This window comes from Penicillium macrosclerotiorum, assembly GCF_028827735.1.
Source record: "Penicillium macrosclerotiorum strain IBT 26536 chromosome Unknown utg000009l_segment0_segment0, whole genome shotgun sequence".
NCBI classification, from domain to species: domain Eukaryota; kingdom Fungi; phylum Ascomycota; class Eurotiomycetes; order Eurotiales; family Aspergillaceae; genus Penicillium; species Penicillium macrosclerotiorum.
This window is the reverse complement of record NW_026643088.1, coordinates 569,146-588,956: the sequence shown is the minus strand read 5'-3', so window position 1 is coordinate 588,956 and position 19,811 is coordinate 569,146. Positions and strand designations below refer to the sequence as shown.

Below are 19,811 nucleotides of genomic sequence, written 5' to 3'. Positions count from 1 at the left end.
CTCCCCTGTCGCAACAGGGATTAGATAACGCCGCGAGAATCAGTCAGCCCCATATTCCAATGATGCAGAGCAGGGTTCGAGAAGGAGAAAACGAGGTTGATTATGATATGGGGAATTGAAAGTGGTGCGAGGTGGAGTCACCGATTGGCATTCCTCCCTGTGGGCCTGAGGCAGGAACCGGAAATGTCACGTGTAATATATTTAAGCCTTAGGCATAAAAGTTCCGTTCTTGGACTAGCGCTGCAAGCTCCGTTTTGCACAACCTCGCAACATCGGGTCATCTCGTGTTCAGCCGGACCGCCCTTTCCAACTTCCCTCCCCGTCCACCTCTTCCTCAAGTCCATTGGATATTCGGGATCCAAAATGTCTGCTCCTTCGATCGCCAACTACATTGTCAAGCGCCCATGGCTCAAGCGCTGGATGACTCCGCTCGCTCAGTGGTACACTGATGCCGCCGGCTACAGACGTCTAGGACTGAAGTAATTCTCGCCCTCTCCCTCCTATGCCGCCAATGCCTTCCCACCGCGAGCGATGAAATACTTGGGAGGCATTTGAATCATCCGAGTGATTCTAGAGCAACATCGTCTCGCACGATTGTCATTGTCCCCATGTCGCATTCGCTCATCGCGGTCCTTCCGGGTTTCCCCTGCGGGCATATTTGTTCCATTACAGGCGCTAACCACTCTCTAGGTTCGACGACCTAATCCCCGAGGAGAGCGAGACCGTCCAGAAGGCCATCAAGCGCCTGCCTGCCAAGGAGGCCTACGACCGCGTCTTCCGTATCCGCCGGGCTTTCCAGGTTCGTCCGACGACACCCCCTCCTCATTCCCAACTAGAATCGAGTTAATGAATATCTCAATTGCAGTGCTCCATCTCCCACACCCTCCTTCCCCCTGCTGAGCAGACCAAGCCCGAGGAGGTAAGTTCTTCCTGTTTCAAAATTCGCCCTCCCCGCATTTCCAACCGTATCGGCCAATCCTGTTGCGAGGATTTGTCACATCGAAACCCGGGTGACCTTGATTCATACATACCCTTCAAACAAAACCAATCCTGACCGTATCATCTTTTTAGGATGTTGAGTACCTGAGCCCGATCATCCGCGAGATCGAGAAGGAGAACAAGGAGCGTGCAGACCTCGACAACCTCGTCGTCCGCAAGTAAACGCTTTCGTCGAAAACTTGTGCCCCTGCTGCAATTGACTACGAAAAGCCGATGGAATTAAGGATGATAGGGTTGTCTGCATGATATAGACGTCGGGTTTATTTGGCGATGAATGCGCCTACCGCTGAAGGGGGTGTTTGGTTAATCCACTGTGTGTACTGATACTGTACAAATCGATTTTTTTCGTTCTGCCTTGATACCCGACACTACCTTTTGCTCCTTGAACATTCCATATATGCGATTTTTATCTGAAGCCATACCACTGGCTACCGAAAGGCTGTCCTGTTGCGGTCTCCAACTGAGAGGTAGGCTTCGGTTTAGTCTGTTGCTTCACGTAGTCACATGCCTAGACACAGGTAAATACTAGTTAGAATAAAAGGGCGATACGCTGTTTCAACAGGTCGTCTTTGACTCAATCAACTAAAAAACCATCTATTGTCAGGACAAGCGACATATAATGACCCAATGCTGAACAGCTATTTCATGACATGATTCGGAGAATGGTCTAATTGAATGCCTTTAGAGTCATTCACCCAGAAAGAACAGCTATGTCAACATCCTCAATTCGCCACATATACCACATGAAAAGAGTCCTATCAAGATATTCTCAGCAACATGTTCTCTCTCGGAAGAGCAGCAAGCAATGGGAGATATCCATACCTATACGGCGCGAATTTCGAGGCCAATTCCAGCATATCTTTCTCGGGCATATACTTGAATTTACCACCGCCCTTTCCTTTGAGTTTACTCACATCTTTGCCTACGAAAGCGGCGCAGCCTCGTCTTGTAGAATTTGTTAGTAGCAGATCAAAAAAGTACCAGCATTCAATATTGCTCAAGGCTTTACGGCCCCGGGGAGAAAGAGAGGTGGGCTTCGATAGCTCCAAAATGACAAGCAAAGGAAAACTTACTGCACACCTAAATCTCCAGTGGAGAAAACATCAATCCGCTTGAGAGCGAAGCAAGCAAACATCTCAACGGACCATTTACCTAGTCCACGAACAGCTATAAGCTTCTCGACCAGTTCCTCATCGCTAGCACGTGCTAGCATCTGTGCACTCAGTTCTCCGTTTGCAAACTTCTCCGCCAGCCCTTGTATATACTCTGCTTTGCGCTGAGACAGACCCGCAGTCCGCAGCGTCGCAATATCACATCTAGCGACATCTTCAGGCATTGGGAATCGTGAGTGTGGCAATGAAGCACCGTCTTCTCCACTTGTTAAGTTGAACAAAGCCAGAAACTTGTTCCGAATGGATTTGGCCGCGGCGCCAGAGACTTGTTGTCCGATAATGCTGCTAGCCAGGCTGTTGAATGGATCAATCTGCTCTGCTAAGCCCGCAGGAGAAAAAAGTGGGCAGGGATGTCGCTCTATCACGGGCTTGAGGCGAGGGTCCGTCGCAATCAAGTGAGCAGTTGCTTTTTCCAGCAAAGTCCCTGTTGTGGCGGCCGGGCGAGGTAATCCTGTCTTCGAGGGCGAGGCATCCTCGACTCTCCCAGGATATGCAACGACTGATGAGCCATGTGGAGTAAGGAGAGTTGCGTTTGTTCGATGAGGGTCAACAGGCCGGTCGAGCGGAGGTGTAAGATGCCTGTTGGTGACGTTGTTGGTGGGGGGTTGTCGTCCGGTCCTTGCGCCGATAGCCCTAGGGTCGGAGGCTCTGGAGACCAGTATGACATTTGGGGCTCTTTCTTTTGCTTCTTTGGGACTTTGGGGGCTGTTGCTTGGGTAGAAGACGCCTTGCGAGGCTTTGCGACGGCGCTGTTCTGCACTCTGGTCGTTTTGGGCACCGTATTCTGCAAGGGTGCCTTGATAGTTGGGAGAGTTGGGAGAGCACCCAGTCGTGCTGAGCGGCGTAACGACATTCTTGGTTGGATTATTTCGGGGACTCTGTGATTCGCCGGTCTCGATCAAATGGAGTGGCTTCGAGTTCAGCGGAGTCGCATCGCTGTTAGCATGCGGAGTTCCAGGGGTGGGCCCGAAGTCCACGCTTGCACCCATGCCAAGCACTGCGGCTCCAAAGTGACCAGTAAGAAATTGTTCAATGGCTTCATATTTTTGAAACTGGAGCCGCCTAATATTCATCATAATTCTACTCTATTAGTCTATCTCTATTGGTATATCTATTGGTAAATGTTGAACCATTTGACGGTATTATATACGGACCGGCCCCATTCATGAATCTCAACGCCTCGGATATATGAAATTGACCCCAGAATCATTATCTTTAATCTGATTGGACTGTTTGACATTGGAAATTCTCAGTGAGAATCAAACCAGTATGTTTCTTCCAATTGATCCAAGGCTGGAGTCGAGTCTTGGGCTGCTACCTCGTTTGGCTTATATATGTATTATATCCATATCGGCCGAGGGGATCTCAAGACCTATCATTTCACCTCTGGCAGCAAATATATATCGCAAAGGATCAGCTGCTTGTCCTGAAGTATTTTGTGCTCCTTATTTTCTTCAAGATTCTTACATAGCCTCAACAACACTGTAGCTTAAATTCCGCCTAGAACTAAACGTATGCGAGAATATCATGATATCTCTAATATTCCAATATTGATAAATACACCAACAGTCTTCATCTGAAAAAAAAAAAAAAAAAAAAAAAAACTGCTTCTTCGTAGATCATGAACATGAAATTCCTCAATTATACGCATATATTCATTGCGTCTTCAGGTCACGACATTTGTTTTCTTCCGTGAGTCAATGTCATATGCTGAGGATAAACACTAGTACATATAGCTAAGTATATTTTTCAAAAACAACAAGAACAACGCAAACAATGGCCCGTTAATTTTAATACCTATTTATTTCTTTATTGACTTATTAATTTTTTGTTAACAAAAGTGGCTCGTGGGATCCATTTGAGGGTCTTGGAGGGGCACCCTTTTGGAAAAGTCACAGTTGATTACGTATCAAGCCGACAGAAGACTCCCGTCTCTTAATCCAATCTGAAATCCAAGAACTGTCGTCTTGCATGCAGTCAAGAAGACTGCTTGCTCATCTGTTAGCCCGTCTTCAGGTACCTGATCTGTTGAACTTGAACTTAGTGCTCTACGGTCCACAGATGTTATATCGGTTGCACGAAGTAGGATTCAGCCAGTGATGAGCGAATGAGAAATCTCCTTGTACATGATATTAGAATGATCTCATCAACTATCAAAATTCGAGGTACGTGGATTTTGGGTGATTCATATAGGGTCGGTAAATGTTCAGTGTGTAATTAGAAAGAACTGCAATACTGTCCCCCAGTAGCCTACACGCTGAGGTCAGGTTCAGCAAACTTAGATTTCCATTCCGATGGACAAAGCCAGCACTCACCTTGGTTTCTCATTAGAGACAAAGAGTATAATGCATTACGTTTAGGAAATAGCTTTTGTGCACTTCGTTAGAACCTGGTCCAACGAAATCAACCAGGCCAATCACCAACGAGTTCCGACGACTGGGAAACAGTAGTAAGCATCATCGATCGGGAAAAGTGTTTATAGCCGTTCAACCAAACCACTTTCAGTTCTGGGCCAATTTACCCAAGAAAGATATCTGCTAAGATGATCTCTGATTTGTGATTCGACCACACCCGAGTATTGGATTCATGGATTGGTGTTCAGCGCTATTGGCTCAAATCTACTCCGCTATCTATCCGTACCAAGGAACTTGAGGAGCACACCACCAAGATTCATTCACAACCATGGTAGCCATTCATACACTGGGCGTGTTTTCGAAAGTCAACATCCGGACAATTGATAGAAAACAAGAAACCAAATCCCCACGCGACCGGAAGAAACTTGATCCCAAAAAGGTGCGGTCCTTTGAGCATGCATACAAAAGAAGCAAAGCTCGGGACTTGGTCTGGCAGGCTTGCGTCAGCGGCCACTGCCAAGTCAAAGAGCTCGCTAGGTTCGCAGGCACTCCGTACCCCGAGAAAAAAAAATTCATGCAGGAGTGGGTCGCTAAGCCAATTGACCAGGCATTTTATTGCCGGTTATCCAGTGATAGCAGGCGTTCCATGTATGGATTGGGAAGATCATGGTCGAGACGATACGGGTTCCAAGCTTTTAACATGGGAGATGTGCTGCACATAACATACTGCCCGGTAGGACCAGCACGGCTGATATCAAAGTCACACAGAGAAAAAGCTTCGTCTTGAAATTCTTGTGTTGGCCTGATCCAGAATCGAGAAAATACAGAATTCCATTCCAAACCGCCCCGAGAAAAAATGGAGCTGTGATCGGGCCAACCTGTTGGATGGCCCCCGAGTCAACGCACAGTAGTTGGCCGTGGTCTCGTGCTCCCTGAGAATGTTGCCAGCCTCCCCCTTATTCACGTTCCCAATTGCGCCCTTGTTTTCTCTCCGCACATATATACATTCCGCAGGGTCAAAAAAAGAACATCCAGGCCCGACTGGCAATTGTGGAATGCGAAGTCAAATGCCATGCGGCGGTTTAAACTAGAACGGTCGACTCCGTAGAGTAGACGCTTGGGTTTGCAGGCCGCGCGGTACCCAGATTCTGTGGCGTTCCGAGAGCCACTCGCATCTAAAAAAAAACAAGGCGTTTGATACATACATAGATACAATTACCTTTTTTATTTTTTAATTTAAAAATAAAGGTGTAAACAACAACAGTAGTGCAGCTCTGCACTCACTGCGTACAAAGTTGTGAGATAGATCGCCCTCTTGGGGAACCGCTACGGAGATTAGTTAGTTTATTGTGGTTGCTTGGCCAGCGACGACGCGGCCATCACCTGGTTAGTCAGCGAACACATATGATGATGGAGCATAGAATCCAGCAAGGACAATTTTGATTGATCCTGCAGTAGGTTTCCTTGCTATGTAGCAGAATAAGCGATGCAGTGGAGTAATGCTAGAACGAAGTGTGATGGACGAGGCCAGATGGAGCCAGACGGAGCCGACGTGCTCCGTCCAGCGATCTGAAACATCGGTACCGGTATGGTACGGTCGTCATGGGCTAACGGTAACGTTGGAAATGCGCGATGTGACCACAGCTCTTGAAGGAGAGGTCAGTGTGAAGTATGAACAGGCACACTGAGACAAGGTGTTGTTGGTCATGCGTCTGCCGTGGAAGCCAAGCATCCAAAGACTCGAGAGAGCCATGGAGCCCTCAGGCGACCATCAGTATGGCGGAAATATTGTATCGTTATCGGCATCTAAATTCAAACTGATGGTTCTCGGGATACCTGACTAGTCATCTAAAGTGCTTGCGTACGCAAAACGTACTGTATATAGCCAAGGCTGCGCAGATCGTAGGTCCATGAAGCTCCAGACAGGCGATCATCGCAAGTACTCGAATGACAGGAGCTCCCGAGCGGATCTGAGCTCAATAATTACTGAGTTTCCAGAATGGGAATCGTGGACCCGATTCCAATTTCCCTCTAATTTCCCAATGGTCCGTAGCCAACATTTGATTCGGTCGGCTTATTCCATCGGGCGACTGGGACCATTTTGGTCTCGCTCTGACATGTTGGGTACTTATCTACAACGTACTGCACTTTCAGTGGCGGACGCGAGTCGATTGGATCTTCATTGTCGAAACATAGAAAAACAATAGGGGGCGGGGGGGAAAAGCCCCTGCCACTGAGCTGTCGCTGCATTTAGTGCACTGTGACGATCGCATTTTGCCACTGGGACGACGCTATCGGGTTTAGATTCCGGCGGCAGAAACTCAGATGGGGCAAAATGATAATAAATAACAAACTATTTGTTTCTGTTAGCCGGCATTGTTGCTCAGGGGATATATCTCGCGGGCGGCTATATGCGATATGGCGTCAGGTCGGTTTCCAGTAACTAATTCGCACCCAGTGAGCTTCAATGGTCTGAGATGAGCGAGGGGCGCCTGAGACGCGGGGTTGTCAGTATCTCAGATGGAACGGTCGACTCGTCAGAACGCGAGGATTGCCCGTTAATCCAGGGCGAATCATTCCAGCGTGCCAATCAGAGGTCGGACATACCGGGGCTGTCGACCAGAGCGGCAGGGGGCGGCGGGTCCATGAAAAGGCTTGAATTCCTGCAAATTTAGATCATCTCCAAGAGCAAGGTGCAACTGGATCGAAATCCACAGGCCGCGATAGGCAGAAGGGCGCATGCGACCGGAGGAAAGAAAGGGGAAATGAGACGTGGGAAATAGAGAGCGGGATCCCGATCAGCTTTGGGATAGAGACAAGGCCTGGCTTAAGTGCATGAGTTTTCTTGATTGGGGGGGGAAGCTTCTCAAGTTTGGGGGCAAGGATGACAACTGGTGATAGACAAGAGATAGCGTGGCGCGGCCATTATTGGAGAAGAATCGTCCCGGCAACTCTGAATCCCGCGTCAGGTACAAGGGGTTGTTGTTGTTGTTATACCAGTGATGATTAATTACGAGTCTGCTTGATTAATTTCAAAGTTTGAGAACTAGTATAACTAGCCTCATGGATAGCTCATCATCATTGTTTGTGCAGTATTGAGATCCACTAAATGTATAATTGTTTGTATAGCGTTCTGTGCAGTGCCTCATACTGTTTTGGCCATCATCATCATCATCATGATTTAGTATGATCATTAGGAAGCAGAACCAGGATAGGTGTACGGAGTACATTGATAGATGTATCCGCTGTACATGCGTAGCATTGAAGATTGGATATCCTGTACTGTATACTGTCGTATTACGAGGATAAAGCCATTGTAAAATAGGGTTCTAGAGCCACGGAGTTTTGATAATGCTACACCGATCTTCCGTCATCAGTTATGATTCGTTGGGACCAGAATTGATTTTCTCTGGGTTCATGCTATTCTCTGGGGGTATCATAATAGCTACTCTAGCTACGGTATATATGCCTGGGGCGTGGAAGATGGGGAGGAGAGAACAAAGTAGCACCAGTGATGAGCACCGTGGGGATGGACTGTTTCGGGTAACGAATCAATACTATGAAGAGTACGGAAGACAGAGAATAGTATGTACATTGCAGCATGGGTGGTACAAACTATCTATGCATGGTGGCAATCGTCTGCACTGGAGAGCTGCGCCTAAAATTTAGTGGCCAGGACCTAGTGTACCGACATGTATAGACAGACGGGGTCTCTATCTGGAGCACGTCGCGGCCAGTCGGACCGGATGGTATCAATGTCAATACAAAAGGTACGGGGTCCCGTGCCACCGAGGTCGAGGCTGTGGGAGCGTAAATTACAGAGCAGTAATATCAGCGTGCAGTATATTTGATGGTCGATAAGTTCTCGGGAGCCAAAAAAATCATCACCAGTATTGGGAAGTATTGTTGGAAGTAAATATCAGGTCTATAATTAACCTAACCATTGATTCCCCCAATCAGAAAAATTTTCCATCATGGCTTGTTCCATGGACGAGTCATTCAAAACGGACGACACGTGTGGAAGGAGACGAGGACGGGATCCACTTCAAGAGGGGGAAACACAAAATGGAGAAAGGGGGCGCCGCACGGGCGAATCGGCCATTGGCGAAGTGTTACGGAAACAGCACTAAACCGACGCAAAAGCAGGGAATTTGGGTTGAAACCAGCGTGACCCGCGAAATACCTCTTACCGCTCGGAACATCGTCCTCGCCCATCGTCCTCCCCCCCCAAAGGGCAGCGCCGGATTCGGTACTATGTTGTACTCAGTGTACTCTGTGTTTGCGGAGGCAATGAGTATTCATTCCCATAAATCATAAATTAGCGAGATATTCTCTGTTGTCCTTTTGATTCATATATATCCATCATTCCATCTATGCCCGGTGTTTCCCTCTAAACTCGATTTCTGCAGTACGAAACGAGAACCCAGGCCCCTCTCTCCCCCGAATAATACCTCCAGAGACCTTACCCAGCATTACCCAGCGTTACCCAGATCCCAATACACCCATACGCCCATACACTCATACGCCGAATACAGACACTGACGCTTACATACCCAAAACACGCCAAACATTCGAGCATCGCTGGGAAACTTGGAAATCTCCACCGACGCCTCCTTTCCTCTCCCCGAACTTCTTAATTCTTCCTTCTCCCACTCAACCCCGTCCATTCGTTCTTTCCCTTTCGTTGAGCCTGCTGAGCCCACGTCCTTTGCTTGAGGCGCCATTTCTTCCACTCGTTCTCCCTCTTCTTTCTAATTTCTATTCCCTCTGCTCGGTATGTGATCCTCAATTTCCGACGCTCCCCCTGGACGCGCAACGAGACAGTCCTGCTGCCTGCTTGCCTGGTCCACTTCCCACGATTTCTCTTCTCCATTGCCAGCCTTGGCGGACGGAAGTGGCTAACAACGACGTGTGCGATCAGTAAAAAAAACCTTCCAAATGGCTTACATCAAGTACATCCTGCCTGCGCTGGCAGCCACCCAGCTCGCCTTCGCTGCTGAGTGTGAGTAACCCGACCCCGACGGCTATAGAACATCCCCAAATGCCGCATATCACGGCAACACGAAGAACTTCATGCTGTGAGTGATGAGAGGATCATATCAGCTAACACGCGTTTTCCCTTCCTGCAGGCGGTGACACCACCATCTCCTCCCAGTCCGATGCCGATGGCATCGCCACCTGCACCAAGATCAGCGGTGACATTACCATCGACGAATCCTTCTCTGGCTCCCTCTCGATCTCTGGTGTCGAGAAGATCACCGGTACCCTGACCTGCACTGGTGGTGAGAACGTCACCGATATCACTGCCTCCTCCCTGGAGTCCATCGGCAAGAAGTTCTACCTCAACGGTCTCACCCGTCTGACCCAGCTCTCCTTCTCCGAGCTGACCACCATCGGCTCCATCGACTGGGAGGCTCTCCCCAAGCTGCAGACCATCGACTTCACCACCATCACCGATGTCAACGATGTGTCCATCGCCAACACTGGTCTCACTAGCCTGGAGGTTTCTCTGACCAGCGTCAACCAGTTCCAGATCCAGAACAACCGTGATCTCAAGACCATCAACGTCAATGACCTGAAGAACGCCACCGATCTGATCAACTTCTCCGGTAACTACGACTCGCTGGAGGTTGCATTCCCCAACCTCGGCACCGGTACCAACATGACCTTCACCAACATCTCCAGTGTCTCTATCCCCTCCCTGGAGAAGTTGACCGGCCAGCTCGGCTTCTGGAGCACTCAGTTCACCACTTTCTATGCCCCTAACCTCACTACCACTGGTGACCTGGTTTTCACCGGCAACAGCGAGCTTAAGAACATCACCATGGACAAGCTGACCAAGGTCGACGGTGGATTCACCATCTCTCGCAACGACAAGCTCCGTACCATCGAGGTTCCCAACCTGGAGACTGTTACTGGTGCCATTGATTTCAGTGGCAAGTTCAACACGTAAGTTTTGATTGCATTCTCCCCCTTGGCTGTTGAAATTTCAGGTGGCAGTTACTGATTCGTCCCCAGTGTTGATATGGATTCCCTCGAGGATGTTGAGGGTGGCTTCAACCTCCAGTCCACCGACGGAAACTTCAGCTGCAGCACCTTCAAGAAGATGCAAGAAGACAACGTCATCAAGGGTACCTACAAGTGCGCTGCCAACACCAGCGACCCCACCACCGCCAACGGCAAGTCTGGTACCACCTCCGGCTCCTCCAGCAGCTCCTCTTCCACCAGCTCCGGTGCCGCTGTTGCCAACGGTGCTGCCCTTCCCGTTGCTGGCCTTGCTGCCCTGTTCTACGGCCTGGCCCAGCTTCTGTAAAGCATCTCTTGTATTGGTTTGAAGGGAAAGGATGTGTGTTTCTTTGTTTTGTCGGGAAGATTGTAGATGCAAAGTTTCACCAAGCAACGTTTCATTTTTCGCCTTACTGCAGTTCTCATGATAATAATTCCGTCTTTATGAGGAAAATTCGCAATTTGGATTCTGTCCTCGAAAGACAACCCCTCGTCACCGTTCCATCGGAAAGGAGTTCTTATTTCTATTTCCTTACTCGCCCTCCGTTCTTGTTTCGTTCTTGTCTCGATATGTGTTTTACCCAAGCGTACGCCGTTTTCTAATGTATTCGGTTTGGCAAGTTTGTAAGCTCCTTCGCCATGGTCTCTCGGTGTTTCCAAGTAGAATCCCCTTTTTCTTTTCTGTATCAGTAATCCATACATAATCTGTATCTGTTCATGTCAGGGTCCAGTATTCTCCCCTGACCCTCTGCATCTACATTCTTTCTGTCTTTCTGTGAACTTTTCTGTGTTTGCATTTCATCTTCTCGTTTAATGACTGTCCTGATTGATGGGAAGTCGGTGCTTGGAGAACGTGATCATTGTGTTCTGCGCCATGTCCCCAAAATTGGCCTCTCTCATAGCAATCCGTATGGATAAGTCCTACGTATGTATAGTTGGCTAGGCCCTGCAAGTAGTAATACAAGCGTGTTTGCCGAGTGACTTCTGTTAATGTGCAGCTTGTTCTAACTTGAGAGGTCTTATTTGATCTATTTTATTGGAGTCACATTGATATCAGAAAAACGTATGAAAGGGTCGGTGTTAAATTGTATGCATACGTAGTAAAGTGCATTATATATCGTGGACAGCAGGTGTAGCATAAGGTTGACAAAGCTTGCACCCTTAGGCGCTCTTACTGTTTATGCCAAATCAATTTAATATCATTTGGTCTCAAAACCTGCACATATAATTGTCACCTTGCATTGAGAAGGCTCTGAGGTACTTTTTTTCTTCGCAAATTTTTTTTCTATCCTGTTATCTCAACTGCGGTGTGATTTCAACCTTGTACACAAACGGCAAGATCTTTCCGGCTCTTTGATATCTACACATATATATCTCCCTGCCACGTCCAGCTCATCTCACCGGTACAAAAGGACGATACATAGACTAAAACATTCCCCTCTTTCGAAATGAATCCCACAGGTCGCATGCAATCCATCCAGGTAACCGGAAACCCCTGGTCGGAAAAGCAAACCCCGAGAACGAGACCAGGATCGTCCTCCCCGCTCACGATCCAGAGAGAGAGAGCCAGCATACATGGCTATCCAGAAGCAGCCTAGAGCCGTGTAAGCCCACTCAATTACCCTCTCTCCCAGAAACACAGGAGTAGCCAAAGATCAAAGATCCGTACGATAAGTAAGATTCGCTATGGTTATGGTTCTACGTACACCTCTCTATACATCTCCTCGTTCCTCGTTCCCATGGCTTCTGCTCCACTCTCCTCTCTCCAACTACCGATGAAACAAAACCGCGCCATGTGTCAAGCCATTGCACACAAAAAAGAAAAGAAAGCCCCCCTCAAAAAAAAAAAAAAAATCTCCGAGCTGAGCGTGCTCACTCATGCCGCCTCAAAAAAAAGGAATGAGAGTATGAGAAAACTCTACTCTACTCCACCCTCACCACACCGTACAGATCCTGACATGCCGCCCCGCGAAGAACGGGGATCCCGGATTGTAGCTGCATCTAGCCCGTAGACCCCGAGAACAGGAGACTAGCGCTCGTTCTCGGGATCCTTACACAAAGTACGAGGAGAGAGGAGTGGAGAGGGGGGGTACAATGGCATGATCTTACCCGGAATCCAGCACTACGGGATCTAGTTACAGCGTCCGAGGGAACGCTATATGGGGCACATCGCGGAACGAAGGGTGGGGGGGGGAGCAACAGCAGCAGCAGGAACGAGACAGGGCTCAAACCTTGCGAGATTCTTCTCCGACCATACACGGGTGGCCGGGGAGATCAAGGATCGGAGACGTCCTAGATCTGGGGCCGGAGGTTGGGTTTTTCTAGCGCGGGCTGGTGAATTGGAGTCAGTGACGTGGGAGACTGACGACGGGTTTTCTTTTCTCTTCTTTTCTTTTTTTTTCTCTTCTTCGGGATAGCACGGTTGAGTGAGACAAGAAAGGGACGAATGCTAGTGAGACGAAGGAGAAAAAAAAAAGAAAAGAAAAGAAAAGAAAAGAAAGAAGAGATGTATAGGCCCCCCGCTTTCGACGTTTCGTTTCTGGCCATGTGCGTCTCAAGTATGGGTGTCTTGCAGCGACGAACGTCGAGGCCCACGCTGGCGGCGGGCCCGGTGGATGTGTCGAATCCACTGTGCCGGGTCGCTAGGGTCTTTTAGGTCTTTTAGTCTGTCATCCCACGCCTGGTCTGATTCGAGGATCAGATGGGGGAGAGGGGGAAGTATTAGGGGTTGGGGGCCGCCTGATCGGGAGAAGGATCGGAGAGAGGGATTTAGGCAGCTGGATTTGACACTTGATGCCGGGGATAGATAAGTGTTGACAGCTAGGCTGGGGAAGGTTGCCTTTTCTCTGGGATGAACGGATGGCTCGCAATGGCAAGTGAAAGAGGGAGCATATCCATGGCCAGTGGACTGGGAAGAAGAAAGATGGAGTCGAAGGTTTGCATAGACGCGCATAGTTTCAGCCATGATAGGCCAATCAGAATTGAAGGACTGGGAAGGGCTGAGTAGATAGTCGGGATCTGCGGTTCGGGAGGGGAAGGGGGGCTGGGGATGTGGGAGAATCGGTGGGTGATGGTATCGTCGGGAGGGTAGAGTGCATGGTTCGTAATGACTTCATGATCTTTTGATCCGATCTTGCATTAGAAGTAGGAATAGAAGAAAATTAAAACCTAGGAACCCGTCCAAGATGCTGGTGGAGGGTGATCGGGGGGGTTACAGGGGCCTGTGCATGAGATCTTCGACTCCAGCATCCTACGTACGTGGCTCTAGACTCTGCACGAGAGCAAAAGTCCACTTCAACTGATAATTATGATCGTAGCGAAGGCGGAGTCTAGTGGCCCAGGATGTTGATCCTAGCAAGGATCTGAAGGATGGAGGAAAAAGTCTAGTATAGTACTCCGTCCAGCGTAGTATACCACGGTTAGCCGAGGGCCCAGAGACAAGGAGCCGTCCGTGACAGATCGACACTTCTTTCGTCCCAAGGTCCATGACGCCGGGGCGTTATCCATGTCATTCTGTTCGCACTAGGCGTTCTAGGCGTTCTAGGCACGATCCGTCCACTTTGCTCGATCGCGAGCTAGAGGGCCCTGTCGCTCCCCCAAATCCCTGAGCCGTGAATACGAGCAGTTCCCATTATTCAGTCCGAACTGAGCCGTTTATTAGACTCAAATATTGAGAGAAGACCAACTCAATTTGGTTCCTGTCTCTCTGCGTCCGCGCGCGGGAAAGTAATTAAACTTTGACGGGCTCGACTTTCGTCAACCTTGGGAGCCGAACATCACCGAGCCCAGAGTGATTGGCGGGGCATGATCGAGATCGATGCCAAAACCTTTGCATGGGTCATCGATCTCCTAGGGAAAAGCGAATCTGAGGGTCGCCAAGCAAGGCACGAATGACCCTCTCGCGGGGGTTTGACGACATCCAGATGTGATGGCAACTCTAGTCGCAGCAGACTTGGGACGGATGACACTCTGCCGGGGAAGAGTCAAAACAGAAAGACAAGACGTATGGGCCAATGGATTACCCAAAATCCTTTCGTGCAGGGCTTTTGGTTGAGCAGGAGACTAGGCCAGGGCCAAGGGAACCACTACAAGGTGGAGTGAAGAGGAAAAGATGCGTTGGCAAACCCACCATCCTCATCTTCGGCACCAAGTACGAAATAAAATTCCCTCACGGATCAAATTCATCGAGGAACTGATGACCGTGGCAAGGGTTTCCCGCTTCATGTCTTCATGGATCCCCGTGTACCCCGTGTACCTTTTGCTTGGGGGGAAGGGGGGCTTCGATTTGAGATTCTGAGTGCTCCGGGACTGGCCCTAAGGTCCCGATGCATATGTATGAAGGGGTACCTGAGTGAAGGCGAGGCCGAACGCACAGATAGTGGCCCCCGCGGATGTAGGAGGTACATTCGCCTTGCATTGGAGGCAACTCGAGATCCAGGTACTGGGGAAACCAACCCCTGGGCTTACCTCCCAAAAAGAACCAAGGGAACTAGCAGGAGGTATTGTGTGAAAGCGCACATCGATCTCGCACTGTGCAGCATGTAGGAACCGGTTCCAGCGCACTTAGCATGATCGAAGGCGAACTCCACGGGCTGCGAGTGTCTCGGGGAGTCCTGATCTGATCTGAGCAAGACGTGTCAGATGCGGTGAATTTGAGTTCCGAGCAGGAACTCCTGGAATAGACTCGACTACGCGTTCAGGCGCTACTAGATCTGTATGGTACCTGTGGTCCTTGCAGTATCCGCGATTCCGGTGGTGGCCAGAGCCAGTCGGCGAATTCCAAGTGCGGTTGGCACTGAGGAGTTTCCTTTTTCTTTTCTTTTCTTTTCTTTTTTTTTTTTTCCCTTTTTTCCCATTTTAATTCTCGAGGAGGGCCTGCGTTGGAACTGGATCGCATGTCCCCGAAAGAGGGGACCTGCATACTTCGTACAGAGAGGCACGGAGGTATATTGCTCGTTTCTTTTTATCGGAACTGATGCACGTACTTTCGACCGTCAGGCATGGCCCGGAATCTGTCATGGTCGAGGGCGATCCACACGATAGACAAGCCCTATTCTGGCTCCTCTGGTCCTTGCTGCGATCGCACCAATCGATATTATGTATAGTCTTACAATTATTGTGCACATCACATTATATATCGGCTTCATCATAAAGTATTTAAGTTTTGGCAGTGACGGCTCGGACAATGGAACGCTACTTTGAACGGAGGCAATAGAAGGTAGCCATGACGATAGCCCTTTGAGTCTCCCACTAATGGCTCAAACCAACATACATACACATCGTTTCCGACCCATGCATCCCGTCGAACGTAGCACGAGCCACGAGCCTGTATCCACCCTTGCCACTCGATTGGGATATAGTGGAGGCGGATACTATTTCCATAGCGGGGGCTGGCCAGCACGCACAGGAGCAGTCTGCATCTACTGTAAAGAGGGGAAGCGCCAAAGAAGAAGGATGAGGAGCAGCGCTGTTCATCAAAACTGGGCCTGGAGGGTAAAAAAAAATCAATTGAGGGCAGATCGAATCTTCCATGAAGAACCCGATCGCGGGGCCCACGTAATGGGTCCAGTTCGCCCTACAGCGGGGGCCCTTAGGGGAGAATGGGAAGGTGGATAGCAAATACATGAGTAGCTTACCGTAGTCAAAGTATCTACTGTGGCGGTTCCCCATAAATCCAGCCTACGCAGAGTACGAGCAGATGGATCTTGCAGCAGTGGGCAAAATGCAGGAAACAGTACTTCCGCACACTTTTTTCGTCATTTCTTGGCAGATCTAGATCCGCCACAAAGGGCGTGGGGCAGAGGAGTCGATCGTAGCGTGAACAAGCAGGTCAATGTCGAAGAACAATACTGAGATCTCAGAGCCAGGTAACCATAGAGGAGATAGGGATACGGGTTCCGGTTTGGTATGGCAGTAACCCCGTGTATGGGGAGTCAAGTTGGCTGATACTACACTGCCTCGCCATGTCATCTGTGACGGTTGAGATTTGACAGGTCGCAGGGCGGGTCCTCAGTCGTCGCCGCTGAGTCAACTACTGGGTTACTATTGGGAATAACTTGGTGCGAGGAGGGCTCAGTGAGACTAATTATTGGCTGTGCAGGCTTTGTCAGAGGACCCCTGGACCGTGGAGGCAAATTCAATGCGAGCAGGGCTGGTCCTTGCAAGTGCGAGCCGCATGGGTCGAAATGCCGCCGCCGGAGATGCTGTGTGAGGTGATAGGTTTGCCATCGGACGATTCGAGTCACTTCAAGCCACAGGGAAAGTTCCGCCGGGCTGCACAGTATAGGGGAGAGGAGTTGAAACAGCAGGCAGATACGATCGATCTCTCGATCTTGGGCTCGACCCTACTCGGACCTGGATCCCGGAAGAATCATGACGCTGGAATCATGGACTAAGGCCCGGTCTATTCCAGAAAGGAAAGAAAATGAAGGAATTTCCAAGATTTCCCAAACAGAGACAAGTTTCCAAGGACCCGGAAATCAGATCCCCTTGTGATGATCTCTGATCTGGAAGGTGATCTGGAAACTCAAATCGCGTTCCAGTCGCATTAATGTGCCTGTCGGATTTTCCGGAGAGCATCTCCTAGGGAGGGAGCGGCAGCTGCACGTCACTCAAAACAGTAATCAGGTTGGAGGCAACAAGCTGGGAGATCTCTGTTGGATTCTGGTAATGGGTCCGGGGAAGTACCGGAAGCAAGAGTTGAGTTTGGAGGATCTCGAATGGTTCGTGCCTGGGTGGGTTTGCGCTCCTCGCTCGAGTCCTCCTGCAGCCAGTTGCTGCGCGTGGGCTGCACAGTGGTCTTAGGCGCAGCCGCAGGTCTCTCTTAAGAACCCCGGTCGCATGTAGGCATCACAAGTAGGCTCTGGCGAGGGAAGATGGGGAACAGTGGGACGTTGGCTGAGAGAAGGGAGGAAAGGACGTTGAAGGAAAAAGCAAAGGGAAGAACACAACGGGAAAACGGGAAAAGACAAGTGCACAGTAGCGTGGTGCTACGTGTTACTGCATATTTCCGCGCGAGCTTTGTTACAATCTTGAACAATCCTCTTATTTCGGCAGACTCGTGGCTATGCAACCACGGCTTCATTCAGTGCCTCGAGGCTCTGAATGACCCCTTGTTCTCGTCTTTCTTCCAGCTCTCATTCCTGACGCGAGTTGGGAACCCCTAAGGAGAAGAACGTGGGGACCAGTGGGTCCAATGGAGCATCTGGCTCCGAGAGACGGGACAGCCAAATCTGACAGCTCCGATCCCAAGCCCCTTCCCCCCAACGAAGGGCGAATCAATATTTATAATGAAGAAAAATACCGAGAAAGGCCCGTTCTCAAGAAGATCCACTCGTGCTGTTAGCGAAGGCGCAAGCTTCTCGAGAGGAGAAAGACGAAGAGGAAGCCGTGGTGTTGCAGTCCGCAATAAACAACAAAATCTCATAGTTTCCTAGTTGCTTGCTGACCACCAGAGTTTTATCACCACAAACACCACCACGGTCAGAAAGAAAAACAACCGAGGAAATTCAGAAATCCTGGAAGAAATCTGACTGATTCCTCCAGAGAGTGCAGGGCCCTACAAAGCAGCTTCGGCGGATCCGAGGTGCCATTCGACTTGAGGGGCGGGGGAACGTGCAGCTCTTAGGGCTCGGCCCCAGTCCGGACTATTGTTTCTTGACTCGTCGCCCCAAACACAACGACTATGAACTAACGAAAGGATAACGCCTCAACGCCTGTCATTTGATTCAATTCCAAATCAATCCTCCGCTCCTGATTTGGTGACTGACAGGCATCTTATCCTGGTCGCTGGGTCTCCCCCCGTCCCAAATCACTGGTTCTCCTCGAGCGATCTCTTTATCCGTCGCGTTCGTGGGTCGTTCTCCCTGATGATTCGTTTACGCTGGGTTGCTGGCCAACAAAGGCAGATTAATGAGATGAATTGGACCAACTGGAATGTTTTCTCTAGACCCTGGCCTCGTAAACCGTTTATGATGCAATCATAATGGCTGTTGTTGTTGTTGTTGTTGTTGTTGTTGTTGTTGTTGTTGTTGTTGTTGTTGTTGTTGCTATTCCGCACTTTGGATCTTCGACTCCTTTCTCCCCCACCATAATAGATCCCTTGGTTGCCGAGTGGACGCTGGAAGCATCCAATTTCCGTTCATAATGATGATCTCGATATTGACCAATTGTGCCTGTAGCGTGAACCGAGATAGTGCGAGGAGTAGTGCTGGCCCTGTGAATGGACCATGGTCTCCTCGCATGTCTCACCATCGACACTTCCCTGGTCCTTGCTTCATTCTATTTGATTATAGGGTGGCAATGAAATGAACCGAGAAGATCGCCCGCTCGCCCCTAGAGAACTATCCCCCTTGATGAGTTCCTGGCACGACCACGGTAGGTTCTCCTGAATATCGATGCAGGCGATCGAGGGATCCCCAGCAACGCTTCTTGACGGCTTTGTTGCAGCGAGCGTTTCATGACCTATCCGAATAGGAATAGGAGGTCGTTTGTATTTTGATCGATTCCATTCTTTCCTAAAATATATATATATATATTCCATATTTTTTCACATTTTTCCTTTTTGGGGTTCTCTATTACGACGGGGAATATGCACGCAAAGCCCGTTGACAGTGGAAGTAGCTAGGTACCATCTGTATGGGTTGGACTAGTGTGCTTTAGAGATTTTATTGCGTCTTCTTTGATTGAATGGTCTACTGTTCCCTATTGAGTCTAGCATGCGAGGCGGATGTATGAAGTCGCTATCGCGGTAAACAGTTCCACTCTAACTCTACCCCACATGGAAAACCCTCCCTGGAGGAATAACAAAGGATGCAACCGTTCTCAGGGTACATTGAATGGCCGTGCAAACTCTCGAGAGACCACGGTAATTGATTGAGTGATTTGGGAGACGTGGAGGACTATTGATGCAAGGGTACAGGCTGCGCTCTTCCCCGTGTCGATCGTGCTCAACCCACCACTTCGGTGACAAATCAAGGGCCGTGGATCCCCGTCCTGAACCTGCCTCTCGGGCACGATCGTGGCGTTGTGATTCGCTCATCGTCTCCCAGCTGGGGACCCAGTTCGTCCGTGCAGGATGTGACAGATACGCTCCCTCGACTCGGATCCTCTCACTTCTCTAACTTCTCTAGTTCCTCCCTGGGGCTTCTCGCCGGGGCGGGTCGCCTAGCCTTGAGTCCAAGAGTCCAGAGCCCACACCGGGAGTCCAACTTCACTTCCCCGTCGTGACCGTGGGTCCCTCGAAGCCGGCGCCATGCACCATGCACCATGCACAGTATCT

General features: G+C 49.7%; 5 protein-coding genes across 5 annotated transcripts; 3 read left to right on the top strand and 2 right to left on the bottom strand.

Annotated features, from left to right (window-relative positions):
* Nucleotides 1–363: 363 nt before the first annotated feature.
* On the top strand, nt 364–1,161 carry N7462_009389 (ubiquinol--cytochrome-c reductase subunit 7; the record flags this gene model as incomplete). The annotated part of the gene is made up of 4 exons (XM_057081103.1): nt 364–479; nt 691–799; nt 866–919; nt 1,072–1,161. 4 exons carry the CDS (start codon nt 364–366, stop codon nt 1,159–1,161), a joined length of 369 nt encoding a protein of 122 aa, XP_056929940.1.
* Nucleotides 1,162–1,690: 529 nt separating this feature from the next.
* On the bottom strand, nt 1,691–3,160 carry alkA (DNA-3-methyladenine glycosylase II; the record flags this gene model as incomplete). The annotated part of the gene is made up of 3 exons (XM_057081102.1): nt 1,691–1,754; nt 1,822–1,944; nt 2,073–3,160. The coding sequence occupies 3 exons, from the start codon at nt 3,158–3,160 to the stop codon at nt 1,691–1,693; spliced, it is 1,275 nt and encodes a 424-aa protein (XP_056929939.1).
* Nucleotides 3,161–8,997: 5,837 nt separating this feature from the next.
* On the bottom strand, nt 8,998–9,249 carry N7462_009387 (uncharacterized protein; the record flags this gene model as incomplete). The annotated part of the gene is made up of 2 exons (XM_057081101.1): nt 8,998–9,042; nt 9,079–9,249. The coding sequence occupies 2 exons, from the start codon at nt 9,247–9,249 to the stop codon at nt 8,998–9,000; spliced, it is 216 nt and encodes a 71-aa protein (XP_056929938.1).
* A 214-nt stretch (nt 9,250–9,463) lies between these two features.
* Nucleotides 9,464–10,838, top strand: ecm33 (GPI-anchored protein Ecm33; the record flags this gene model as incomplete). The annotated part of the gene is made up of 3 exons (XM_057081100.1): nt 9,464–9,527; nt 9,655–10,474; nt 10,544–10,838. The coding sequence occupies 3 exons, from the start codon at nt 9,464–9,466 to the stop codon at nt 10,836–10,838; spliced, it is 1,179 nt and encodes a 392-aa protein (XP_056929937.1).
* Nucleotides 10,839–16,716: 5,878 nt separating this feature from the next.
* On the top strand, nt 16,717–16,926 carry N7462_009385 (uncharacterized protein; the record flags this gene model as incomplete). Its single annotated transcript, XM_057081099.1, has 1 exon — nt 16,717–16,926. The coding sequence occupies one exon, from the start codon at nt 16,717–16,719 to the stop codon at nt 16,924–16,926; it is 210 nt and encodes a 69-aa protein (XP_056929936.1).
* Between the last annotated feature and the right edge of the window lie 2,885 nt (nt 16,927–19,811).